This window comes from Ciconia boyciana, chromosome 16, assembly GCF_034638445.1.
Source record: "Ciconia boyciana chromosome 16, ASM3463844v1, whole genome shotgun sequence".
NCBI classification, from domain to species: domain Eukaryota; kingdom Metazoa; phylum Chordata; class Aves; order Ciconiiformes; family Ciconiidae; genus Ciconia; species Ciconia boyciana.
In genome coordinates this window covers 418,890-443,574 of record NC_132949.1, presented here as the reverse complement: position 1 = coordinate 443,574, position 24,685 = coordinate 418,890, and the positions used below count along the sequence as shown (strand labels likewise).

Genomic DNA, 24,685 nt, shown 5'->3' with positions numbered 1-24,685 from the left:
CCTTCGCCGGTACCGAAGGAGGGGGCGTGGCTTTGTGTGAGGGGGGGCGTGGTGTTGCCCCGGGGGGGCGTGGCTTAGCGCAGAGCGGCGCCGATGGCGGAGCGGCGCGTGTCGCGCTGGTATTTCGGCGGCCTCGCTTCGTGCGGGGCCGCTTGCTGCACCCACCCGCTCGACCTGCTGAAGGTGGGAGGGAAGGGGGGAGACCGGGAACCGGGAGCGGGACCGGGAGTTGGGGGGGAAGCGGCTGTGAGGGGCCGGTTCTGAAAGCCCGGCTGTGGGGGCCCGGGAAGCGGGTCTGAGGGGCCGGGAGCAGCTGCGGGAGGGGGGAAGAGGCTGTGAGGGACCGGGGAACGGCTGTGGAGAGGCGGCTCTGAGGTACCGGAGCAGCGGGGGACGGGATCTGAGGGGTGGAGGACCGGGGGAAACGCATGCCGGGAGGCCGGTTCTGAGGGGCCGGTTGGCGGCTGTGAGGGGAGCGAGGACGCAGGGACGTGGCCCAGGGGTCGGGGAGAAGAGGGGACACGGCTCTGAGGGGACCGAGGACGCGGGGACGTCGCCCTGGGCTCGGGGAGGAGGCAGGCGGCTGTGGGGCCCGGGGCACGGTGGTGAGGGGACAGGGGCGGGGGGGGACCGCGGGGACAGGGCTGAGGGGACGTGGGCCCGGCCCAGGGGCAGGTGCAGGCGTGCGAGGGGATGGGTGTGGGCCTGAGGGGACACGGCTCGGGGCTGTGGGGCTGAGGGCTCTGGGGAGCTCGGGGTGCCGGCCCTAGGGGCTGTGGGGTGCAGGGGCAGTGGAGGACACCCCGGCCAGCCCTGCCCAGGTGCCCGCATGAGGCACGGCGGTGGCTCCAGGGCTCGCGGCGTTGGACGCAGGCCCACTGGGCTCCGCGTCCTCGGGCCAAGATGTCACCTAGGCTCCGCGGACGGCCTGGCATCCCTGCTCTCACACAAAGAGCGCCGCGCGCAGCCCTGCACTGCCAGCACCCACGGACGGGGCGAATGCCAGCGCTGCCCGGAGCCTTGTGTGCCGGCCAAGCAGCGACGAGCCTGGCAGCCGGGCAGGCTGCGGAGGGGGAGCGGGAGAGCGAGCCCAGGCCAGGCCCTGCCGTGCCCGGGGCCATGCCCGTGGGCGAGGCTCGGGACAGGCAGCCCCTTCCCACCCCACCGCGTGGAGAGAGGGGAAGATGCGCCGGGCGCAGGCCCAGGAAAGGAGCCAGCGCTGGCAGGGGGATGCCCCTTCCCCGGTGCTCGGCCTGTTGCCATGCCCAGCTGGCCCCGTCTGCCCAGCAGAGGTGGCTGGCAGCCCGTGGGAGCTCGTGTAGGATGCCCTGGCAAGGCGCTAAGAAGGGGAATTAGTCTGGCACATGCCTCTAGGTCTGCCTGTCTCTGAGCCGGCGCGATAGGTGTGACTTTTGGGCTGCATCCCCATGCACTATCCCCTGTGGATACATCACCCCTGCGTGCCCCGTGGCCATGAGCAGCCCAGGCCAGCTGGCTGGTTTTGCCAGAGGGTTCACACCTGAATACTGAACGCGGACCTGCCTTTGGCCCAGAGCTCCCCTGCAGCAGGCGTGGGGAAGCACGAGGGCCCTCAGGGTCTGGCCGGGCAGGGGGCCAAGGGCACTTTGCTGCGCCTCTGGACCTTGGCCCCAGCAGAAGGCCGCAGCCAGCCCGGCCGGAGGGTGCTCACGCCCCTGCCGGAACCCCTGACCGGCACTGCGCAGCCACTGGCCGCCCACGGGGCTGCCAGCCCTGCGGCAGTGACCACAGTGCTGGCCAGCTCCTCCCCTGCCTGCCTGCCCTTCCTGCGGCCCTGGGAAGGGCAGGCAGCGGAGCGCTTCCAGGCGTGGCTCTGGCGTACCTGCCTGCTCACCCAGTCCCTCTGCCCCGGGCTGCCCGGCAGCCGCTCGCCCAGCTCCGTGGCACACCACGAGCTGTGATCCCTGACGTCCGAAATCTGCCCGCCAGGGTCGAAGGCGGGTCCCTTCCCTGCACCCCCGCTGCTGCCCCACACGGGAGACAGAGGCTGTTCCCAGCGTCCTGCTGCGTGTCCCACGCCCTGGCTGTGCTGGGGCTTCTGTAACGGGAGCCAGGCCTGGTCCCCCGCTGCGGCCCTTTGCTCTCTTTAATTTTATCTTCTGGGGCCTTTGACCCACACGTGATCTTTGCAGCGTGGGGCTGGGCGGGTGCACTCAGAACGTGCTCCGGCACCGGCCGACACGGCTCCCCCATCCCGGCCAGCCCCTGCGCAGTCCTGCTGCCGCTTCCTCTGGTGATGGTGGGAAGCGTTGGGCTGCTGCGGGTGGGGAGGGGAGCGCCTGGACACCCGGGCTGTGCCTGGCGGTGGCAGGGAGCGATTCGGAGCTGGTGAGCAGGGCTGCGGGGTTGTCTTCCTGGCTCTGCGATTCCTGCGGCTGGGGAGGAGGGGAAGTTGCTTCTGGAGGCCTGCTGCCTCGTGTGGCGAGGGTGTAGGGCAGCAGGAGGTCATGAATTTGCCGGCCTCGTGGTCCCTGCAAGCAAACCTGCGCTGCTTGCTTGCTTGCTCACGTGCTTCTGGATCCTCCCCGCCCCAACGTGGCCCAGGGCCTTTCTTGGAAGAGCAGGCGCTACGCTTCATCTTGGGGCGTGCTGTGAGGCCAGCGAGCTGGGCAGGCGCCTGGGAGGGACTGTGGGCAGGCGCCTCGGCACTCCCCCTTCTCTTGCCAGCCTCCACCGCTCTGATGCCGGGCTGGGCCAGTTTCCAAGTACTGCTTAGGTGTGAGGAGCCCGGAGCTATTGCCGTTTGCATGGAAGCTCCTGTGCAAGTGCTAACGAGTTACCCTGACGAGCACTCGGGGCGGCCATCCCTGCTCCGCTGCCCTGCACTCTCCTGTTTCTGCCCAGCCCCAGCACTGGGCTGGTGCGCTGACGCTGCCGGACTCTGCCCCAGGTCCACCTGCAGACGCAGCAGGAGGTGAAGATGCGGATGATGGGGATGGCGATGCGTGTGATCCGCACCGACGGCTTCCTGGCTCTCTACAACGGGCTCAGCGCCTCGCTGTGCCGGCAGGTGAGTGCCGCTGTGCCCTGACAGCCTCTGGTCCCCCGAGGCCAGCACAGAGCTCCTGCTGCGTGACGCTGCTCTCCCCGTCTGGCAGCGGGGCTGGAGCTGACAGGCTGCCCTGAGCCGTGGGGGCCGAGGAGGCAGGCGCCCGGCGGGGCACAGCGGCTCATTCTCCCTCTCCTCCAGATGACGTATTCCTTGACTCGCTTTGCCATCTACGAGACCGCGAGGGACCGCTTGGGCCAGGGCAGCCAGGGGCCTCCCCCCTTCTACCAGAAAGTGCTGCTGGGTGCAGTGGGAGGTGAGCGAGGGAGAGGGTCCCCCAGCCCTGGGCTCCCTCAGGCTGGAGGAGCCCCCTGACCCCGGCTCTTCTTTGGCCGCAGGTTTCACCGGCGGGTTCGTGGGGACCCCGGCAGACATGGTGAACGTCAGGTCAGTTCTGCCCGCGTCCCGGTGCTGCTGGCGAGGGAGGCTTGTGGCTGGCGTGCGGCAGCCACTGGGATGGCGGGGTGCTCCCCGTGTTCCCGACTTCTCTCCTGACCAGGCTGCCCCGTGGTTAGTGGCCCAGTCCCGGCGGGGAGCTCTGTCCCCAGAAGGCCCAGAGTTGTTCTGCCATTCAGCGGGACAGCCCCAGGCCCCAGCCCCCGGCGTGGCCCTCCAGGGGCGTCTGGGGCCGGAGGCAGCTTTCTCGTCCCTTTGCAAACAGCCGACGCAGTCGGTCTGCGGGGCCTCTGCCCGCTGCCCTGAGCTTGCCCCGGGCCCCCGGTGCTGGGGGCGGCAGGGGGGCCCTGGCCCCCGCCTCACCGTCTGGTGCTCTGCCTTGCAGGATGCAGAACGACGTGAAGCAGCCGCCCGCCCTGCGGCGCAAGTGAGTGGGGGCCGCGGCTCTCGGGGGGCCGGGGCAGCGGGACGGGGGCCGGGGCTCCGGGGCTCCCGGCTCCGGGGGTCCGTGTGGCCGCGGGGGGGCAGCACCGCCCCGGCGGCGCGGCTCCGTGCCCGGGGGCGGGGGCGGCGGGGCCGTGGCCGCGGCCCCGGGAGCTGCGGGCGGCCGCCCACTCGGGGCGGTGGTGCTGCCGGGGTGCTGGGGAGCCGCAGGCCCTGACGCCTTCCCCTCTCGCTCCTTCCAGCTATTCCCATGCCCTGGACGGCATGTACCGCGTCCTCCGGGAAGGTGAGGCCGTGCCAGCCGGGGTAGGGTGAGCCCGCCCGGGGTGTCCTGGCTGACACGGGGAGGCCGTGGCAGGAGCGGCCCGGGGAGCTCCGCCTGGGAGCTGCCGCGGGGGCTCACTCGGCTGGGGCAGGGAGAGGGGACGGAGGGCGGCCATGGGGCCAGGGGAGCCAAGGGTCGGGCAGGGCCCAGCACCTCTGCAACACCTGGCTGGGGCACCGGCCAGGCAGGGCCTGGCAGCCTGCCTGTACTGCTGTGGAAAGGAGAGACCTGCCGGGAGCCACTACGAAAACGTGCAAGAGGGTGGAGCAGGTGGGAAGGGGAATGAACGGCAGCAGGCAGGAGGTAGGGCTGTCCTGAAGGACTCTCCTTCCTGAAGTATGTTTGCTGTTGTGTGTTTTAAGCACTGTTGTATGAGGAGTCTGGGACATAGACCGGGCAGGGAAGGAGGCTCCCGAGGGGAAGGCAGCGTGAGCAATGTCCCAGGGCTGTGCTGATCCCAGTCTGTCTGTCCACAGAGGGCTTGAAGAAACTCTTCTCGGGAGCTACGATGGCATCCAGCCGAGGGGCCCTAGTTACTGTTGGGCAGGTAGGACAGCTCTGCTGGGCAGTAGGTGCCTGGGGTAGGGACAGGGGCAGTCCCTGGCATGGCGAGGAGGGAGGATGTGTCACTAATATGCCATGTCTCTGCAGCTCTCCTGTTATGACCAGGCCAAGCAGCTGGTTCTCGCGACTGGATTGCTGTCAGACAACATCTTCACTCACTTCCTCGCCAGCTTCATCGCTGTGAGCAGGGCTGGGCGTGGGGAGGCAGGACTGGGACTAGGTTTGCCTGCAGCTGGGCTCAGGACCCCAGGCTGAGGCTGCCAGAGCTGCCTCGGGACTCTGATGAAGCAGAGCTGGGCACAGAGCTGGGCAGGCTCCTGTGGTGCTCCCAGCGTGGGGTTGGGTGCAGGCGGGGCCCTGGGCCCCTCCAGTGACCGTGGCAGTCGCTGGCACCTGGGTCTCCTCTGTGAGCTGGAGCTGCTGACCCCCACTGACTCTCCCCAGGGCGGATGCGCCACATTCCTGTGCCAGCCCCTGGACGTGCTCAAGACCCGCCTCATGAACTCCCAGGGCGAGTACCGGGTGAGTAGCCCGTCCTGCCCACCTCGTTGCCGCCGGTCCCGTCCCCTTTGTGCACTGGCTTCTGCCTCCCAGCGCCTCCTCATCTCTCTCCCTCTCGCTCCAGGGTGTTACCCACTGTGCCATGGAAACTGCCAAGCTCGGCCCCCTCGCCTTCTACAAGGTACCTAGCTGGGGAGGCGTGGGATGGGCCGGTAGGGTGGAGTGTGGGGGAGACTGGCTGGGAGCAGAGAGTGAGGTCCAGAACAGTTGGACCTCACTCCTGGGGCAGGAGCCTTCCAGGCTCTGCTGCTGGCAGCCTGACTGCTTCCTGCATCAGGCCCTCGTCTGCCAGTCCCCAGCTTGGCCCTGGAGTATTATTGCGAGCCTTGGCCTCTTCTGGGCTTGCCGCCTGGGTCCGGGCACCGCAGCAGCTGCCCTGTTGCACCCGCTGGGTTCCCAAATGGGAACGCAGGTACGGGCAGCGGTGCTCCAGCACTCGTTGGATGTTACTGACCAGCAGACACTGGTCAGCTCTTGGGCCCTAATGCCTGGGCTTGGTGCAGTCACCCGTACGTTCAGTCTCACTGCTGGGAGGGCCCCTGAAAAGGGGTTTCAAACCCGAGGTTTCTTCCAGATGCTGCCAGTCAGGCATTTTCCCTGTTACAGCCTGTCTGCTCGTCTTCCCCAGGCAGCATCCAACCCCCTTCTGAACCGGGGGCTGTGGGATCTGACCCGGGCTTCTACTGAGATTCTGCCTACGTAGTGGTGATGCCGGCACTGATGTGTTTGGGGGCAGAGGGGCTGATGCATGATGCTGAGCTCTGTGTGCACAGCGATGGCTGCGGTGCCTCCCTCACCGCTGTGGCAGTCTCTGCCTGCCACCAAGGCCCCAGCTCCTCGGAGCTCGTGCTGCATGCCCAGCCAGCCACTCCCCTGCGCTTGCAAGCTCCTGCCGCTCCCTGTGGGTTGGGCTGCTGGGCACCCTTGGCCCTGACGGGGAAGCCCAGGGCCAGCCACACGCTGACTCTCCCCGTTCTCGCTGTCCCCTTCCAGGGCTTCGTTCCCGCTGCCATCCGGCTCATTCCTCACACCGTCCTCACCTTTGTCTTCCTGGAACAGCTGCGCAAATATTTTGGGATCAAAGTGATCACCTGAGTAGGAGGGACAGGACCCTGCCTCGCCCCAGGGGGGTGAGCGTGCAGGTCACTGCTGAGATCCCAGAACCCCTCTCTGCTGTCTGGGGCCAGCGCTGCCCCCCCTACCCCTCGTCCTCGCTCCCGTGCCTTCCCAGTGCCTGTGGCCAGCCAGCCCCAGACTCCCCTTTCCTCTCACACCCCTGTTCTCAGCACCTCCGTTACCTATGGGATATTCTTGGGCCTCTTGTCCCCTCTGCACTGTTGGTTTGGGGTTTTTTTTTTTGCTGTCTTCCCACTGCCCTACTGGCCACGAGTTCTCTGCCCTTACCTCCCTCAGCCCTGTCCCTTACGGGCCTCTGGGAGCAGGACTGCGCTGTCCTGGGGAGGACGGGGCATCCGGCCTTGTGGCTCCGTGCCTGGTCACAGAGCTTACGGGGCTGGGGGCGGGGGGCGCCAGTGACCACACTGCGGCGGGGCCTGTGCTGGGGGCACGGGGCTGGCGTGCTCCCAGCCTCTCCTGCAAGCAGCAAGGGGAGGCGCAGGTTTAGCACAGCAAGGCCCTGTCCTCCCTTAGTGCCTCTGGCCCCACGTGCCCCTCCGCTGACCCCAGGGCAGCCTGGCATCCCCGCTCTGCTTCCCAGCCTCCCCAGACACCCCCTGCTTCTGCTTGGCCAAAACTCACCAGCGCCCAACAGCTGCTGGGCTCTTCAGGGATTGTGCCTCATACCAATGATGACAGAGAACGGTCTCTGTGGGCGAGGGGCGGCCGCTCGGCCGCCCTGCCCTGCTGGCCAGGCAGGGGCTGGAGCCCTTCTCGCCTGGCCTGCCCTCGCCTGGGGCGAGGCCGGCGGCTGCACCGCTGTCGCCGGCTCCGTCTGGGGCCAGGCACCGCGTGCTCGAGGACCCGGCGCTCGCGCGCCTGCAGTGCGCTCATCCTCCGCCAGACCCAGCCTCGGGTGGGGGCGTCCGTCCGGCGCCGCTCTGCAGCCTCACCCCCCCCGCCCCTCGCACCGAGGCCAGGGCAGTCCCCAGCCCCGAGTGCACCGAGGCTGCCTCGCGGCCCTCCCTCACCCTGCACCGCCCTGCGCGCGGGGGCTGCGGGCACCGGCCCCTCTGCCCTGTGCACCCCTGTGTGTGGTGGCCCCGAGGGATCAAAGAACTGGAATATCTGTGACCTTACTATATAATAAACAGTGGAACAAGCGCAGGGCCTGGTGTCCTGCTTATGGGGGGGGGCAGGGGGGGATGCTGTGCCCCCTCCTGCTGCGGGAGGGCTCGGGCTTGGAGCTGAGCTCCCCGGGAGCAGAGGGAGGAGAGCAAGGCTCATCCCCCTTGGCACCGCACCAAGCAGGGGGGTCTTCACCCCGTTCTGTGCCCCCAGCCGGGCCCTGAGGGTGCGTGCACCCAGCGCCTCCGGGCCCCATGCGGTGGGGAGCTGTGGGCCGGGCTCCTCTGGGCCAGCCCTGCTCCGAGCTGTGCCCGGTCTCAGCTGAGCAGGCAGCTCCTGCGCGGAGCCGGGCCGAGGGCTCCTGCCCACCCCTGCCTCTTTGCGAGAGCTGCCCCCTGATGTGACGCTAATTGGGCTCCAGCAGGCGGAACAGAGCCAGCCTGGGACAGCAGCGAAGTGAAGGCTCGTTACCTTAACGAAGCCTATTGATGCTGCCTGGCATCGCAGCTTTGTTCCTGTGCCTGGCCCCCTGTGAGAGCCGTGGGCAGGTGAGCGTGGGGCCAGCTGAGCCCTCTTTCCTCGTGAGGGGCTGGGGGCTGCCTGGCCCCAGCTGGGCTGCGATGGCTCGTGCCCCCGGCCACCCCAGCACCGCTTCCAGGGCTGACGGGTGCTGCTCTGCGCCCACGCGAAAGGCCAACGTGGAGCAGGAGAGCGATGGAGCCGCAGGGCCCTGCCCCGGCCAGCCATCACCCTCCGGTGGCACGGAGCCCTGCCCGGCCCTGCGGTGGCTGACGGCGGGGACGTTCCAGCCGGGCCACGGTCCCACCGGCTGCACCAGCCCCGCACTCCTGGCACGCGCATACCCTCTTCCGATGTCCCTTACGGCAGCTGAGCTGCGCCGCGGCCGCGCCGGCAGGACAGCATGTGCCAGACGCAGCCTGGAGCACGGAGCGTCCGGCAGCTGCACGGTGCGGGAGCGCTTCTTATCTCCGAGCATCGGAAAACGAGAGGCCTCGGGACTGTCAACAGCCTGCTGCCAGCGGTGTTTGCATTCGCCGTAGCTGACTGGCCCCTCCTGGTCTCATCCTGCCCTCTGCCCGGGCCTCCGCCCGCCCCCCGCGCAGCCAGCCGAGCCCCAGGCCCTGCTGCCTGGGGGGGGTCCCACAGGACCCCCCCCTCTGCCCGCACCGGGCAGGGCCGGGGGCTGCCGGACCCCTCCACAGCCTCCTCCCGACCCGGGGGGGGGGGCACAAGGGCTGTCTCCGGCGGGGCAGCCGTGAGTCCAACCCCCCCCCCCCGGCGCTGGCGAGGCACCCGCAAGCCCCAGTGTGCGCCCAGGTGGCCAGGCCGCCCGGTCCGCACCCGCAGGGGCTTCCAGCGAGCGGAGGGGGGGCCGTGCAGAGCGGGACCCCGGCTGGGGGGGGCTCCGGGGAGCCCCGCGCTGCAGCCGGCCCCGGGGGCTGGGCTGGCCGGGCTGCGGGAGGGAGCACGCTCGGCGTCCCCGAGCTGCCTCAGCCTGCGCGGCCGCCACGGCTGCCGGCCCACGGTAAACGTGTTCGTGCCCGACGGCCGGGGCAGGGCGGCGGGTCGGCTGCTGGCATCCCCGCGGCCGGGGGTTCGCCCAGGCCACGCTCCAGCCGCAGCCCCCGGGCTCGGGGGTGCCCGGCCGTTCGCCGCTGCGCCGGGCTGGTCCCCGGTTGGGCTGCAGCGGGGCAGCGCGCGGCGAACACGGACCCGTCCCCGCCAGCGGCGGCCGGAACGGGGCGAGGGGTGGGGGTCGAGGCAGCCGCCGGCAGCCGCCGGCGGCACGGCGGAGCTTTGTCCGGGTCCGCGGGCGGGGCGAGCCCTGCTCCCGCGGCGGGAGCTGCCGGCTCCGCGCACAGGCAGGACCGGGGCGCGGGACTGGGCCGGGGGCGACAGTGCCAGGAAACCCCCGGGGACCGCAGGAGAGCCCCGGATCCAGAGCCGGGGATGGCAGGAGAGCCCCGAGGCCCTGCCGCCTCGCTGGGGCCGGGGGAGCCTCCCCGCGGGGGCTTGCACTGGCCCCCGGGAGCCGCGGGCACCCCCGTCCCGCTGCCTCGGCGCCCGCTGCGCTCCAGCTGCCGCCGCCGCTCCGCCCGCCCCGTCCCCGCCGGCGAGCCCAGCCGGTGCCCGGGAGCGGGGCGGGGCGGAGGAGCCGGCGGCGGGGACCGGCGGCGGGGACAAGCGCCGGCGCCCCCGCAGCTCCCGGGAGCGGCCGCCGGTGATGAGGGGCCGCGCGGGCAGCGTCTCGCCGTGCGCGGCGCCGAGCACCCGGGGCCGGCGGCGCCGGGCGGGGCGGGGGGCACCGGGCTGCGCCCCCCCCGTGCCGGCGGGAGGAGCGGGGCGGCGGGACGCGGCTCCTCGCCCGCGGTCCCTCCCCCCGAGCCGGTCCCTCCCCCCGAGCCGCCACAGCCGCCGCCGCCGCGGCTCCGGCAAAAGTTTTCGCCGGAGCGGCCGAGCGCGTCGGTCGCGGTCCCGGTCCCCGCCAGCACCGAGATGCGCCCGGGAGCCGCCGCGAGCCCAGCCCCAACAGGTACGGGCAGAGGGGGGCAGGAGGGAGGGGAGCGCCCATCCCCGCGGTCTCGGGGCTCCCCGTCCGGCGGGATGCCGCGCGCCCCGTCGCCTGGACGTGGACTCGGGTGGCAGCTGCGCATCCCCCGGGCCGCGGCTTGAGCCCCGGGAGCGCGGAGCCGCAGCCTCCAGAGCCACCCGGGTGCTGGGCGCCGGCCCCGGTGGGGCTGAGCCCCTCGGCAAGGGGTGTCCTGGGCTGGGGGGGACCCTGCTGGGCTGTGCCCGCTCCGTGCCTGAGCCGCTGCCTCTGGCATCCCGGGGAAGGGGGGCTCTGCCGTTGGGCATGCCGGCACCCCTGGGTGCTGCCGTGGCTGTTGTGAGCCCCGGGCGAGTGGTATCAGCCAGGCTCTGACGTGCTGGGAGCAACTCCCTGCGAAGCCCCTCGCCAGGGTGGTGCCCGCTGGATCTCCCTGCCGTGGGCACAGCAGTGCCTGCGGCTTTCTTGCGAGGGGCAGAAGCAGGGGACACTTTTCCACCCTTCCCAGTGCTCCCCAAGCTCTCCGGGTGTTGCAGGGGCCCGTTGTGAGTGCCCTTTGTGACTCTGTCCCGAGCTCTGCTGTGTCAACACGGTGTTGGTAAATGGCTTTGTTTAACCAGGACATGTTGGGTATGTGACCTTGCTGCCCTCGTGGTTGCAAGCGCATCTCCAAAGCAGCTGCCAAGATCACCTCTGCTTGGTGCTGCGCTCCCCAGCCTGGCAGCTCCCTCGGGGCGGCAAGGGAGAGCAGGGCACGCTGGTGTCAGTCCAGCTCCCCTTGAGCCGTGGCGGCTGGACGGGCAGAGGACGGGGAATCTGCTGCTGCCCGGCCAGCACCGCTGAGCGTGCGTCCGCCCAGCGCCTCGCCACGCACCCTGTAACGCAGCTGCCTTGCCCCACACAGCACTTGGCAGCGCGTGTTGTGGGTGCCGTGACCCATGCCAAATTCAGTGGTTGCCCCTGTGATTTCCTCGGCTTTATCTGCGCATTGGCAGGAAAATTTAGGGCCTGCAGGACCCCTCCTCGGCATGTTAGTGCCGCCCCAGCTACCAGCTCCTGTCCTTCCCACCAATCCCCGCTCCTTTCCGCACGCTGCGGTGCAGATTATTTTATGTTCTGTTGCCTGGAGAGGGGAAAAGAAAAAAAGCTGAACAGAGAATAGGCAAAATGTGGATTAAAAATAGTTAATGAAAAAATGTGACCACAAGCCCTGATCAGCAGTGCAGGGCTGAGACCAGCCGCCGAGCGCAGCACTGCTCCGTGCACCTCGCTGTGCCAGGCAGAGGCAGAGGCAAAGGCAGGGTCTGGGCAAGCTGGATGCAAGGGAGATGGGACGGCCACTCCACTCGGTCCCCCTGTGCTCCTCCATTGCATTCTGCCCTGTCCTGTGTCCCCCATGGCCAGAGCCCCTGTCCTTGTCTGTCTGCCCCAGCCCAGGGGGTCTGCGGAACTTGGCTGTGAGCAGCAGGCGCCAGCGGATGGCTGGGCACGAGTGCCACCCCACAGCACCGCCTGCCTCCGGCGTGGCTGGTGGCTGGCCATGCCAAGGTGCTGCGGGTGCCTTGGGACAGGGAGGGCCTCTGCCAGGACCCCTTCCAGGATGGTCTGCTGTGCGCAATGTCACTTGCACAACTGCACCTTGGCAGGGCAGGGTTTGAGCTCGCTCCTCGGTGAGGTACCGGGAGGTTGTCCTGAGCTCTGTGATGACCACAGCATCCATTCGTGACACGAGCTGCTCTGGGGAGGCGAGTGCTGAGTTCCCAGTGCAGGCACGCGTCCGCACACGCCTGTCTGCACTGACCTTTTCCTAGGCTTTTCCCAGTCCTGTGCTTCCCCTGTGACACGCTAACCACACGTGTCACACAGTGTCTCTTGTGCCGTCCTCCTGTATTTCATGGGTTTTCATGCAATGTGGTGAACAAGAAAAACCCATTTCCCCGAGCCAGGACCGAAGTGCTGTGTGGCTCAGCGTTCCCTCGCCAGAGCCTGCCGGGCAGCAAGGTTATTCGACCACTGCTGGGCTGCCCGGCTGTGCTTGCAGACCATGCTCCCTCTCTGGTACTGGGCAGCTGTGGGAGATGCCCTTGACCCCTTTCAGTATCAGGGCAGTCATGGAGGTAATACAAAGAGCGTTGGTCCTGATGGCACAGGGGCGAGTGCCGTTTGTTTGCATCCTGCGTTGCTGTTGGCGAAAACGCTGTCAGGGTTGGTTTAGGTTTTCTTGGTCCAAAGTGACACAGAATCCGACATCGTCGGTGCCTGGTGACGTTGGCTCTCTCCGTGTGCTGTTGCTCAGTGTTTCCACAATCATGTAGTTCTGTGCAAATGAGCCGTAGTCTTGCAGCATGAGGGCTGCTCCAGGCAGTTCAGCTGTTCCTTTGCTGCCCGTGGTCCTTGTACTCGCTTCACAGGGGAGGACTGGAGCAGTTGTGGGTTGCAGGTGGGGAGCGGGAAGCACCCCCAAGCTCGGGACAGGGACACAGGCGGGGACAGCGCAGGGTGCGCGCCAGACCTCCCGGGCCTCCCCGCTCTGGCCGTCTCCCCCCACCGCTTGTCCTGCTTGCCATGGTCCTGGGTGGAAAGTGGAGCAGCATCTGCGGTGCCAGGCTCGCGCTGGCATTGCATCAGCTCTGGCCCTGCACCATCCCCTCCCCTGCCAAGTGCCGAAGCCCCTGCCGCGCTGGCTTGTAGCTCTGAGCTCAAAGCCAAGCCAGCCGTGGAAAGCGCTGCATTAGCGCACTGGGGGCTAATCCCCGCGTCCGGAGGGCGCGCGGCCCCCACCGCCGCCTCCTGAGCCAGCGGTGCTGCGGTGGGCTGCGGTGGGCTGCCGTGGGCTGCGCCAGCCTCCCGGCGCTCGTATGGGGCCGTGGCTGTGCCGGGGCGCTCCTGGGTCACGTTGCAGATGCCCATGAGCGTCCCCGTGGAGGATTCACCAGGCCGCTGATCCGTACAGCCATCGGCCGCAGCAGTCCCAGATGTGGAGCTCGTTCCCTCGCACGTGTGGCGGCAGCCGGTGCCGGGCGCTGGCCAGGGGCGGCAAAATCCGCGGGGGAAGCCGGCCCGGGTGGGAGGAAGAGAGCGTCTGTCCCCCGGGCAGGGCCGGGCGCTCGCCGGCCGCGGGGGTGGCTCTGCGCGGGCTCCGAGCTGCTGCGGGGCAGCGCGGGGCTGCACGCCCACGGGTGGGGCCAAAATCCCGGCACGAGCCTTTTCCCAGCCGCTCCCCACGGCCCGGTGCAGCGATGGCAGCGGCACAGCGCGCCCTGGTACTCGGCTCGCCCCGTCCCCTCCCCGGGCTGCGCGGCCCGGTCCCCACCCGCCAGCAGACACCGGGGCTGGCGGCTGCCCCGGGCCGTGAGCCGCGGGGAGGGGGCAGGGCCGGGGGCTGCAGGGAGGCTGGTCGGGGCGGGGGAGAGGGGTCCTTTCTGCGCCCCCGCCTCGGCAGGGGTTGGCACCGCTGGCTCGGGACGGTGCCCACACTGATGCGGGCGGCAGTGACCGCCCCGCTGCCCCCACCCCAAGGGCAGATGACGGTGCCTGGGTCTGACACCCCTGGACCCCCAGCACTGGGGCTGTCGGTATCGGCCCCTTCCCCGTGTGGGCACAGCCGTCCCGGGGCTGGTTCCTCTTTCCTCCTCTCCCGTCACGGGCGCGAGGTCTCCCTCACCAGCAGAGCAGCACCAGGTGTTTGCAGCCCGGCCTCCACGGGGGTCAGCAGCCGCAGAGCCATGACACGGGAATGCACCGCATTGCCCAACGCCAGCGTGGGGCAAAAGTCCCCTGTGTGCCCGCTGCAGTGCGCCACAGCCGCAGCAGATGCACCCGCCCGTGTGCCGGCCACCCTCCACCCGGTGCCCACGGCTTGGCCCAGCAGAGGGTCTCCCAAAGCCTGGCCCCGGCTGCGGGCGAGGTGCTGGGGCAGGGGAATGCGGCACCGGGAGCCAGTCGGTCACGGCAGGGTGAGGGGAGGTGGTGACGTGGAGCTGGGTCCCTCCCGCAGTGCTGCCTCTGGCAGCAGCGGACACGGCAGAGGGGGGCTCCTGGCACCAGTGGCCATGGCATGTCCAGCCAGCAGCGACGGCTGCTCCAAGCACTGTGGGCACTGATGCTGGGCAGTGCCAGCTCCCGGGGAGGTGCTTGGTGCTGCCGGTGGTCCGAGCTGCCCCAGACCCCACTGTCCCGGCCGCGCAGGGCCACTGCTCCTTCCCTGCCACTGCCTGTCTGTGCTGAACCACAGGCAACTGGTCCACGGCTACTCCTGCACACCCACGTGTCTGCTAGAAATAGCCTGCATCTCCGAAAGCGCACCGTGGGGTGGCCGCGCTGCCGGGGGTCCCTCACACCACGGGGAGCGGGGGGCTGGCACGGCGCTGCGGCTGCACAGCACCGCAGGCAGCTGGGGCAAAGGGCCTGGGCAGGGCCCCGCTGCGAAGCGGGGAGCCCCGTGCCGGAGGCGAGGAGCGTGACCAGCCCCGCGCGCCAGGACCCCTCACCCAGTGCAGTCTGCCCAGCTTGGCTGCGGCAGGGCCCCGGGGCCGGGGGGGCGGCTGCCAGCCCAGGGGGGAGTCTAGGGCAGAGGCGTCCCCGCCGCTAAATCCCATTGCAGGCAGCTAAAAATAGAGACACCTCTGCCCCAAAGCTGCCTCCCTGGGCCGCGGAGAGGGGCTGGCAGAGAGTTCGCTGCTGACCCACGGTGCCCGGGAGGAGCGTTTCCTCACGGGGCAGGGATGCTCGGGGCAGGGGCCAGGCACCGGGAGGTTCCCACGGGGCCGGGCCACGGGCAGCGGCAGGATGGGGCAGGTGGGGATGCTGGCAGGGGGCTGAGGGGTGGACAGGGACAGGGATGCTGGCATGGGGCTGGCGGGAGGACAGGGACAGGGCTGCTGGCGTGGGGCTGGCAGGGGGATGAGGACACGGATGCTGGCGTGGGCAGGTGGCCGGCGGGCATCCACCAAAGGTCTCGGTTCCCAGAGCCCACCCAGTGTGGTCTGTCCCAGGAGACAGTTCCTTCTGTCCTGGGACTGTCTAAATAAGGCACGCGCCAGCAGGTCCAGCTCCCCGAGCCGCATCTGGAGCCCCACGCACTGATTAATGAGCTTCTTAGGCAGCCGCTTGCGACATGGCGAGTGGGTCTGCATGGAGGAAACATGACTTTCCCAGGGATAAAAATAGGCATGGGCAGAGCAGCAAGCCCTGGGAGCGGTGGCTGGTCGGGGAGCGAAGTACTCCACCGGTGCCTGGGGGGGAGGCCGCGGGGGGGCGATGCCGCAGTGTCTGTGGTGGCACGGGCACTGCTGTCTGCTCTGCCCCCCGTCCCCTCCCGCTCGGCTGCCCTCACCCCACACGCGCTGTGCCATGGGGCTGCCATCAGAATGGGCCCTTGTCGGAAGAGCTGAAATCCCGCTCAGGAGCCCTGTAACCGGCTTAGGGGGATGGAGGGAATTACGGTGCCTCGTGAGCCAGGCTTTGCACGGGAGCTCCCGGGCGCCGTGTCAGACCAGGCACCGCGTCGCTCGCCCAGGCCGGGGGCGATGGAGCCGTGGCAGCGCAGCCAGGCCGAGCCGGTGCAGGGACCACGGCAGCCCCGCGAGCTGGGGATCCCTGCGGGTTAATGGTTAACAGCCCCGGGACTGGCAGCCTCCTTGCCGCTTCCCTGCCCACCTCCATCCCCGGGTGTCTGCTGCGGCAGAGCAGACCTGCAGGACCAGGGACGGGGACGGGGCGCCCCGAGGGCCACCCTACGGGGCTGTCCCAGAGGCCCGGCCGCCTCCGCCGCTGGATGCAGATCTGCCCTGAGCGGTGGCGTGGAGGCGGCGGGGAGGGGAGGCAGCCCGGGCGCCAGCCCCTGCCCTGAGAAGATGCTCGGGCATGAGGAGGGGTCCTGGCTGCCGCCGGGGTCCTGGGCTCTCGGGGCTCAGCACTGACGCACCACCGGGCACCGGCACCAGTGTGGGGTGGCCCCGGCCCGGGTCTGTGCACAGGGGGTCCGGAAGCGGCGTTGCCCTGGGAGGCACAGGGGCCCACCCTGCGGAGGGGTGATGTCCTGCATGTGGCTGCGCTCCGGCCACACAGGGGCTGGGGGTTTTGGCTTGGCGGGCAGAGGGGTGGTGTGGCCGCAGTTCCGATGCCATGCTGGGGAGGAAACGGCAGGTACGCAGCAGCTCTTCAGCCTTGCGGGAAAACACACAAACAACCAGACGAACGTTAAAGCCAGGCAGGGTTGGGCAAGGACGGGGACAGGATTGTGGCTCTGTGACAGGGTCCAGCTCTGCACCAGAGCAGCCTCCCCTCCCGTGCCCGCCTGCCCCTGGCCGCACGTCCCCCGGCTCTGCCCCGGGACGGGTCCTGCCGCCCACGTCCCCGTGACCCAGCGTCTCACGCAGGGTCGCCCACGCCCCAGGGCCCTCGCCGCCAGGGCGGAGGAGCTGCCGAGGGCCGGTAGGAAGCCAGGCACCCCGCGCTGCTCCCCATGCGGCTCACGGCCCGGAGGAGGGATGTCCCAGCCGCGTCTCCTCAGCTTCCTGCTGCTGCTGCTCTGCTGCCAGGTAAGGACGGGCCATCCCGCACGATGGTGCTCTGCCCTGCGACCTGGGGCTGCCTGCCCCCGAGCTGCCGCCGATCCACCCCTGCCCGCAGCAGCCCCTCGCCACAGCGTGCTGTGCAGCAGCCGCTGCCCTCTCCTGCCTGCCCTGCCATCCACACGGCATGGCATGGCACTGCGCGGTGCATTAGCCCGCACTCGCCCGTGGCCATCCCCGAGCTGGGGTTGCTGCCCTGCCCGGCACGGCGGCCCCCACGGGCCGGGCATGGGTGACGCTCCCCGGTGCCCCCAGGGCCCCTCCGCCCAGATCACGGATTTCCTCTTCGAGAGCTGGAAGGCGTACAGCGAGGAGTGCCACCACAACATGAGCCGCCTGCCCGCACCGACAGGTGAGAGCCAGCACGGGGTCCCGGTGGGACGGGACCGGGGGAGCGGGGCTGGCGTGGAGCCTGGCACCCGGCTCCCTGCGCGGGCGAGGCCGAGGGTGCCGCCACGTCCTGTCCTTCCGCAGAGTTGGTCTGTAACCGCACCTTCGACAAGTTCTCCTGCTGGCCCGACACGCTGCCCAACAGCACCGCCAGCGTCCCCTGCCCCTGGTTCCTGCCCTGGTACCAGAAAGGTAACGGCCGGGGGGGGTGGAGGGGGGCGCGCACGCGTGCGCGCACGCGTGTGTGTGCGGGTGCTGCTCCAGGCAGTCACGCCTGGGCCGATGCACAGCGCCCGTGGGGGCTCCGGGGCCCGGCGCACCCCATTGCCCTCCTCCCCTTGCAGTGAAGCACGGACACGTCTTCAAGACCTGCGGGCCAGACGGGCAGTGGGTGACAGGCCCGCGAGGACAGTCCCTGCGCGATGCCACGCAGTGTGAGCTCGACGCTGAGGACCTGGAGGCGCAGGTGGGCAGAGCTGGGGGTGGCTGGTGTGGGGCTCCCTGCCCTGCCTGCCCCTGCCCTGCCTGCCCCTGCCCTCACTTGCTCCCTCCCTCTCCAGGAAAAATTTGCCAAGACCTATGGCAGCTTCAAGGTGATGTACACCGTGGGCTACTCAGTGTCACTGTGTGCGCTGCTCCTCGCCCTGGCCCTGCTGCTGGGCTTCAGGTAGGGACGCGGGCACGGCCGCCCGGCTGGGGACAGGCGGGGGCCATGCCGGGGGGCCGGGCGTGGGCACTGACGGCGGCTCCCCGCCTCCGCAGCAAGCTGCACTGCATGAGGAACTACATCCACATGAACCTCTTCGCCTCCTTCATCCTGAAGGGCGTCTCCGTGCTGGTCATCGACGCCCTGCTCAAGACCCACTACAGTGACAAGATCGACGACTACAACGTGCACATCTGGCTGAGCGACGAGGTGAGCCACGGGGCTGGCGGGGCCGGGGGCGGGGGCTGCGTGGCAGCCCTGACCCCTGCCCGCAGGCGGCCGCGGGCTGTCGGGCGGCCACGGTCTTCATGCAGTATGGCATCGTGGCCAACTACTGCTGGCTGCTGGTGGAGGGCATCTACCTGCACAACCTCCTGGTGGTGGCCGTCTTCTCCGAGAGGAGCTACTTCACCCTCTACCTGTGCATCGGCTGGGGTGAGTGTGGGCGGGCTGGCTGCCCTTCCTCCGACCCCAGCCTTGACCCCACTGTGCCTCACCTTCCCCCTGCCCACCTCCCCTCCAGGGGCACCCGTGCTGTTCCTCATCCCCTGGGTCATTGTGAAGTTCCTCTACGAAAACATCCAGTGAGTACCAGCCCCTGCAGCGGGTCGGCGCCTGCGGGTGCGTGGGGCACGGGAGGGTGCACGTGGGACACGTTGCGGGATGCTGGGGACGGTGTGGTGACCCCGGACAGGCCCCATGCCATCGCCCCCTGCAAGGAGCAGGGTGCTGGGCTGTTGCACTCGCTCGGCTGGGGCTGCCCGGCAGTTCCTGTCCCCCTCCCTGCAGGTGCTGGACCACCAACAACAACATGGGCTTCTGGTGGATCCTTCGCTTCCCCGTGTTCCTGGCCATCCTGGTGAGTTCGGGGCTGCGGCTCTGCCCACTGCAGACCCTTGCTCAGTGTCTGTGAGGGCCCCGAGCCTGCTGCGAAAGGGGCTGCCCTGGACAGGGGCCAGAGCTGCCCTGCCTGCCCCTGCCCTGCCCCTCATGGCTCGCTCTGCTCCATCGCAGATCAACTTCTTCATCTTCATCCGCATCATCCAGATCCTCGTCTCCAAGCTCCGCGCGCACCAGATGCGCTACACTGACTACAAGTTCAGGTGGGCAGTGGCACAGCCCCGGCCCCACGTGCCCACGGTGCACGCGCTGGGGTGTGTACGTGTGCGCGCCCACCCCGTGACCCCAGCACTGACGGGCCCCTCTCCGCGCAGGCTGGCCAAGTCCACGCTGACCCTGATCCCACTGCTGGGCATCCACGAGGTGGTCTTCGCCTTCATCACGGACGAGCATGCCCAGGGCACCCTGCGCTACGTCAAGCTCTTCTTCGACCTCTTCTTGAGCTCCTTCCAGGTGAGCCCAGCCCCACACGGGACGGGCCCTCCGCACAGACCCTCCGTCTCGGGAGGGACCAGACCCCGGGTTGGGGTCGGGGTCTGGCCACGTGCCTCTCACGCCTCTCCTCCCTCTGCCCAGGGGATGCTGGTGGCCATTCTCTACTGCTTCGTCAACAAGGAGGTGAGCGGGATGGCGTGGGAGCGGGCAGCCAGGGGAGCCCGGGCAGCTGTCGGGGCCTGACGCTGACGGCGGCTGCTCGCAGGTGCAGGCAGAGCTGCTGAAGAGGTGGCAGCGCTGGAAGCTGGGGAAGGACCTGGCGGAGGAGTACAAGCACACCTACAGCCACGCGCCCAGCGCCCGCAATGGTGCTGGCAGTGCCTGTGAGAAGCACCAGCTGGTGAGCGGCTGCGCCAACGGGCTGGGGCGCAGCCTGGCTGCCGTGCGCCCCGGCACCCACTACCTCGAGAGGACCGGCCGCAGCACCGCCGAGCACCTCACCCTGGGTGACCGGCACCACTGCTACGAGTTCCCCGAGACCACGGCCGAGAGCCACTTCTGAGCCTGCAGCAGGAGTGGGAGGTCTGTGCTGGTCCCGCTGCCGCAGGCTGAGCCAGCTGGGGCGGCCACCGCCTCCCTCCCCAGCCCCGTCCTCCTCCGGGCGCTGCGCAGGCTGCGCGGGACCCTGCCCACCCCGGCGAGGACGCTGCGCCGTGCTGCACGTGCATGGCATGATGGATGTGGCTGGGCCAGCTGCGGGTGAGGCACGGCGAGTGGGACCTGGACCTCTGTGGGGAGGGGATCTGTGGGGCGGGGGGATCTGTGTGTGGGGTGGGGGGTTCATCCTGTGGTGCTGCCCTTGTGCGCCTTCGAGACCCTTTGCGCAGTGCTGTAATTTATCTGTTGTAACTGTAAATAGGTGTGGGCCCATGCTGGGCTGCAGGGCCAGTTCTGCGTGCACCTCTCTGTCCGGAATGGGTGTGTCCAGGGTTTGGGGACTGGGGACGCCGTGGCTCCAGACCGTGCCTGCGAGCACCCACAGGTGATGGCCACTGCCATGGAGGGGGAGCTAGGCCACCTGGCATGGATGGGCTGCACCAGAAGACAGCCCTGCTGCCTGCCCCACAGCCTCGCTGCCTGCCCTGCTGCCTGCCCACAGGTGGGCAAGGCAGATGTGAGGCAGCGGCCACTGCAGCGCTGCCGGACAGGGCTCCAGCTCCCCGCCAGCACGCATTCTCCTCCGGCCGCTAATCGGCTCTGTCCTCTCACTGCCAGGAGCCCTTAATTAAATCATTTGGCTCTGCCCGCTGGCACCCCCTCTCTCCTGGGTGAGCCAGCCAGCAGCGCCGAGCACTGTGAGCAGTGCCATGGGGTGCGGGGCTGTGGGTCCCCCTGTGCCGGCGGGCCGAGCCGGCTGTCCATGGCTGGGCGGGAGCGCGGTGGGCTGGCACCCTAAGAGGCTTGGGCCGTCCACATGAGCGCTAAGCCCGGATGCCACGGCTTTGGGCACCACAATCGCCTGGTGTGCAGGGATTAGCCAGGCGCACCTCCCCGGCCGGGGCACCCTGACTGATGGGTGGTGGCAGGACAGACAGACAGACAGCCCTGCCGCGACCCCCTGCTGCCTCACAGGCCCTGGGCACGGGGCACCGCCTGTCACCTGCCGCGGCCGGCCCCGCCAGGCCCTGAGCAGATGACGGTCCCCGGCTGTCCGGACCCCATGCGCAGCCCGGCGCACGGGACGTGACAAGTGGGGCGAGCGCTTGGAGCCGTGCCCCGGCAGCCACCGGCAGCCCCACACAGTAACCAGCAGCTCTGGGCAGGCGGTTGCCCCCCACCGCCAAATCCCGCCCTGTCCCAGCATCACCCACACCGCCGCAGCCATAGCCCTGCCATGAGGGATGGCGGGAACCGCGCCGGCTGGCCGGGGGCTGGCGGGGTCCCAGACCGCTGCGAGGGCGCGGGCGTCAGCGTGGGGAGGGCATGCCCACGGTGCCGGCCCTGGCTGCGCAGCGCTTGGCTCCCAGCAGCAGCGCCGTGCCGAGAAGGCAGTAATTTTCCTCTGTTTACTTGACAGCTTGCCGTCTGTCCCGGCCGAGCGGGAACCCGGTGTCCAAGGGCCGGTGCAGCGCAGGCAGCGGGGACGTGGGGTGGAGGGGTCTGGGCCGTGGCGCCAGGAGCTGCAAGCCTAGGGCAGCAATGCTGTGGGGCAGCGCGGCGGTGCTGTGGGGACACGTGATGCGTGGGGGAGCAGTGCTGTGGGGTTGAGCGGGCAACGGGAGGGAAGCGCAGGGGTTCGGGTCTGCCTGGGCCCCCGGGTGCAGGGATGGGGATGGGAAGGGGGACAGGGATGGACCCTGCCCAGAGCTGCGGTGTCAGGGCTGGCCAGGGCAGCCCCTGCAGAGCCGCTGGCCCCCACGGCCGCTGCCGTCACTGCGGCCTCCTGACGCGGTAACGAGCCTAATTGAGGCAAATTGCTGGAGCACGAAGCGGTTTCTGGGAAGGTAAATATGGTCATCGAGCGGCGCCGGGCCCTGCGCCTGTTGCTCCAGCGTTGCCATGGCAACACCCCACAGTCGTCCCTCCGTGGCACCGTGACGCCCCACCGGGGCCAGGCTGGCCCCACGGCACCGAGGGCACGGGGACTCCCCCCCCCCCAGATCCTGCCCAGGCAGGATGACGTGCAGTGCCAGGGCCCCACATCTGCCGCAGCACGACGGGGACCCTTCAGGGACCCCGAGCCAGCCCCAGCCCACGAGGCGTCCCTGCGGTAGCGCCCTGCGTCCCCTGGGGCCATGGGGCGGCCCCCGGCACTGCCCCACGTCCCCACAGCCCCCTGTCCCCCACACAGCCCCGTGCCGTGTGCCGCCATCCCGCCCACGGGCCGGCTGGGCCCGGCAGCCCGAGGGCTCTGTGTGGGGGTGGCGGATGCCGAGACGGCCGGGGCACGTGGCAGGGGCTGGCTGGGGGGTCAGAGCTGGCAGCGCCGGGCACAGCCCCCAGGAGGGACCGTGTCTGCTGGCGGCCGGGAGCCTCGTGCATGCGCCCGATGTCCCCGTAGCACCCGCTGCCAGCCTGGCTGCTGCCCCAAAGCCGGGGCGCTGCCGGTGCCGCAGGGCTGAGCCTGCAGCCCCTGCGCCCTGGGCGTCCCCCTGCTCCCACAGGGCCACGTGCTCCAGCCAGCGGCTCCCGCCTGTGGCCCGCGGCTCCCACCTGTGGCCAGCGGCTCCCGCCTGTGGCCAGCGGCTCCCTGGCACACGTGGACCCCCAGGACTGCTGGGCACGGCCCCTCCTTGGGCAGCGGCAGAGCTCCTGGGGGAGAGGCAGCAGGGCATCCCGCAGCCCCGGGAGCAGGGCCAGCCCTGGACCAAGGAGGTAGCGCCCGCGGGACTGCCATCGGCGTCCTTGCACATCGCCGTGGAGAGTCTCTGGAAGGGGACAGCCCACCGCCCCTGTGCTGCCGTGCCCACCGGCTGCCGGGGCTCTGCCTGCGCCCAGGGCTGAGGGCAGAGCCTCCCTCCACTCATCCCTGCGGGACGTGGCACCCACCCTACGCCGGGCTGCGGGACAGGGCGGGCAGGACGTGAGTAGCTTGGCGAAGGCTGCTCCTGCCCGTTGCCACAGGGACCCTGCTGGGGCCACAGCGAAGCCCGGGGCTGGGGGACCCTCCCTGCCGTGGCCCGGCACTGCCCACAGCGACATCCCCGTGTGCACCCTGACGGCTCCCGGCACAGCACCAGCGCCAGGCTGCGGGCAGCACCGCCTGCGCGCCCACGTGCCCGGGGCACGTCTCGGGCAGCACCGCCTGCACCACGCACACGCACACACGTGCACGCACGCTCCCAGACCCATGCCTCGGCCGCCTGGTGGGAGCCGCCCGTTCCCAGCGACCGGCGGAACGGAGGCACAGCCACCAGCCCACTAGCCCGCATGCCCCGGGCAGACAGGCCCGGGGGCAGAGGCCGGACTCGGCTGCAGTGCGAGTCCCTGGCTGTGGGGCTAAGCCCAAGGTGTGGAGTGGGGCCGGAGCGTTAAATCAGCACTCGCCGCCCGACCTGGCCTGCCCGGGCAGCGGCTCCCCTGCGGCCGCAGCCAGGCGCCCGGGGCTGCGGCGCCTCGCAGGAATATTCCCACTTTATCAAGGGAATTGAGCACCGCAAATTGGTCTTCTAAGTAGATTCTGTCCGCTGCCGTCCCCTCTTCCCACCGCTTAATTCAATGATACAACACATACCTCTCTTCCTCCCACCATTTAATCTAATGATAAGCACCATATCCGAGTCACAGGGAAAATAAACCCTTGACGAGTTCGATTTTTATAGGTAAACAGCCTGATTTCTGTGGCCTGCGGCCTCGCTCCCTTGCAGGGGCACCCCCCCCCCCCCACCTGACTTCCACACTTCTCCTGCGCCACCTCACCGCCCTCACCCCCATGGTTTGTTATTAGTCTTTATAAAAATTGCCTGTTTATAGAATGATTTTTGTACGACATTTTATTAGAGTTCGAGCGGCTGCTTTGCCTCCGGCTTTACAGCACCCAAGCCAAGAGAAAAGCAAGGCAGAGGCTGGCGGGGTTGGGCTGCAGAACCCCCGCACGTGCCCTCAGGCTCGGGGACACCGCTGCAGCCCCCGGGACGGCCCCGGACGAGGTCTGTGGCACGTGCCCAGCTGCGGGGACCAGCGCCGGGCCCCACGGCAGCTGGCCGGCAGCCTGCCCGGGCAGGGGAGGAAGAGGGTGGGCACCGCACAGACCCCATCCCACACCGGGCCGTGAGCCCCGCCGGGCACAGGCAGAGCCGGCCTTGCCTGGCCGTCAGAGCAGCGAGCCGGCCGGCTGCAGCTCTCCACGCCGGAGCACGGGGACACGACCCACGGACGAGCTGCTCGGGGGCTGCTGCAGTCCGACCGCACCAGCCGCGTGCGGCCGGCCCCCGGCGTGCTGGGCCAGCTCTCGCCCACGCACACAGCCCCGTCCCGCTGCCCTCGCACCACCACGCACTGCTCCCTCCCTCGGGCGGCCCCCCCCGAGGCGCAGGGGCTCCCCCAACCAGCCGCCTGGCATGGGTCGCCTTCCTCCAGTGCCACCGGCCCCAGCGGAGCCCCCGCCCATTCCCCCGGCACGCACAGACCCAGGACGCGGCTCCAGGTGCGCTCGGGGCTTCCAGCCAGGGCAGCCCCGCTCAGCTCCACGCTCCCCGGACACGAGGCACACCACGGGGCCTGTCCTGCAGGAAAGGGCAAAGGAGAGGGGCCGTGACAGCGATAACCGTCACCTCTTGCCCCTGCTCTCCCGAGGGTACTCACTCCCCGCAGGCTGCGGGGAAGCGGGGCCTGGCTGTGCCAGGGCGAGGGAGCGGGCCCAGGGGCGGCTCCGGCAGAGTCGGCAGCAACAGGGGCCGAGGCACCGTCCCGCTGTGCCAGAAGCGGGCAGCGCGCCCCGGCATGCGAGCGCCCTGGGAACGTTTTGGTGATGGGAGGTAAACAGGGT

General features: G+C 69.7%; 2 protein-coding genes across 6 annotated transcripts; both read left to right on the top strand.

Annotated features, from left to right (window-relative positions):
- Nucleotides 1-82: 82 nt before the first annotated feature.
- SLC25A10 (solute carrier family 25 member 10) lies at nucleotides 83-6,614 on the top strand. Of its 2 annotated transcripts, none has more exons than XM_072881379.1 (11): nucleotides 83-183; nucleotides 2,930-3,049; nucleotides 3,230-3,344; nucleotides 3,427-3,475; nucleotides 3,870-3,911; nucleotides 4,171-4,214; nucleotides 4,730-4,800; nucleotides 4,905-4,997; nucleotides 5,262-5,339; nucleotides 5,443-5,499; nucleotides 6,372-6,614. In XM_072881379.1, the coding sequence occupies exons 1-11, from the start codon at nucleotides 94-96 to the stop codon at nucleotides 6,471-6,473; spliced, it is 861 nt and encodes a 286-aa protein (XP_072737480.1). In that variant the 5' UTR covers nucleotides 83-93; the 3' UTR covers nucleotides 6,474-6,614. The 2 variants fall into 2 exon arrangements, with proteins under 2 accessions (XP_072737480.1, XP_072737481.1); XM_072881380.1 differs by lacking the exon at nucleotides 6,372-6,614 and adding an exon at nucleotides 5,985-6,358.
- A 3,362-nt stretch (nucleotides 6,615-9,976) lies between these two features.
- On the top strand, nucleotides 9,977-19,976 carry GCGR (glucagon receptor). Of its 4 annotated transcripts, none has more exons than XM_072881203.1 (14): nucleotides 9,977-10,176; nucleotides 16,572-16,733; nucleotides 17,022-17,118; nucleotides 17,241-17,348; nucleotides 17,501-17,622; nucleotides 17,717-17,823; nucleotides 17,919-18,072; nucleotides 18,138-18,297; nucleotides 18,386-18,446; nucleotides 18,652-18,721; nucleotides 18,877-18,965; nucleotides 19,077-19,215; nucleotides 19,339-19,380; nucleotides 19,463-19,976. In XM_072881203.1, the coding sequence occupies exons 2-14, from the start codon at nucleotides 16,683-16,685 to the stop codon at nucleotides 19,757-19,759; spliced, it is 1,497 nt and encodes a 498-aa protein (XP_072737304.1). In that variant the 5' UTR covers nucleotides 9,977-10,176; nucleotides 16,572-16,682; the 3' UTR covers nucleotides 19,760-19,976. The 4 variants fall into 4 exon arrangements, with proteins under 4 accessions (XP_072737304.1, XP_072737302.1, XP_072737301.1 ...); XM_072881201.1 differs by having other exon boundaries at nucleotides 17,447-17,622; nucleotides 18,177-18,297; XM_072881200.1 differs by having other exon boundaries at nucleotides 17,447-17,622.
- Nucleotides 19,977-24,685: the final 4,709 nt, after the last annotated feature.

Excerpts from the sequence above, each read along its gene's own strand:
- SLC25A10 (XM_072881379.1), top strand. The coding sequence starts at position 94 with ATGGCGGAGCGGCGCGTGTCGCGCTGGTATTTCGGCGGCCTCGCTTCG. Across the intron at positions 4,215-4,729 it reads GTACCGCGTCCTCCGGGAAG|AGGGCTTGAAGAAACTCTTC; the intron begins GTGAGGCCGTGC and ends GTCTGTCCACAG. Across the intron at positions 4,998-5,261 it reads TCCTCGCCAGCTTCATCGCT|GGCGGATGCGCCACATTCCT; the intron begins GTGAGCAGGGCT and ends GACTCTCCCCAG.
- GCGR (XM_072881199.1), top strand. The coding sequence starts at position 16,683 with ATGTCCCAGCCGCGTCTCCTCAGCTTCCTGCTGCTGCTGCTCTGCTGC. Across the intron at positions 17,119-17,240 it reads CCGCCTGCCCGCACCGACAG|AGTTGGTCTGTAACCGCACC; the intron begins GTGAGAGCCAGC and ends GTCCTTCCGCAG. Across the intron at positions 17,623-17,716 it reads CTGAGGACCTGGAGGCGCAG|GAAAAATTTGCCAAGACCTA; the intron begins GTGGGCAGAGCT and ends CTCCCTCTCCAG.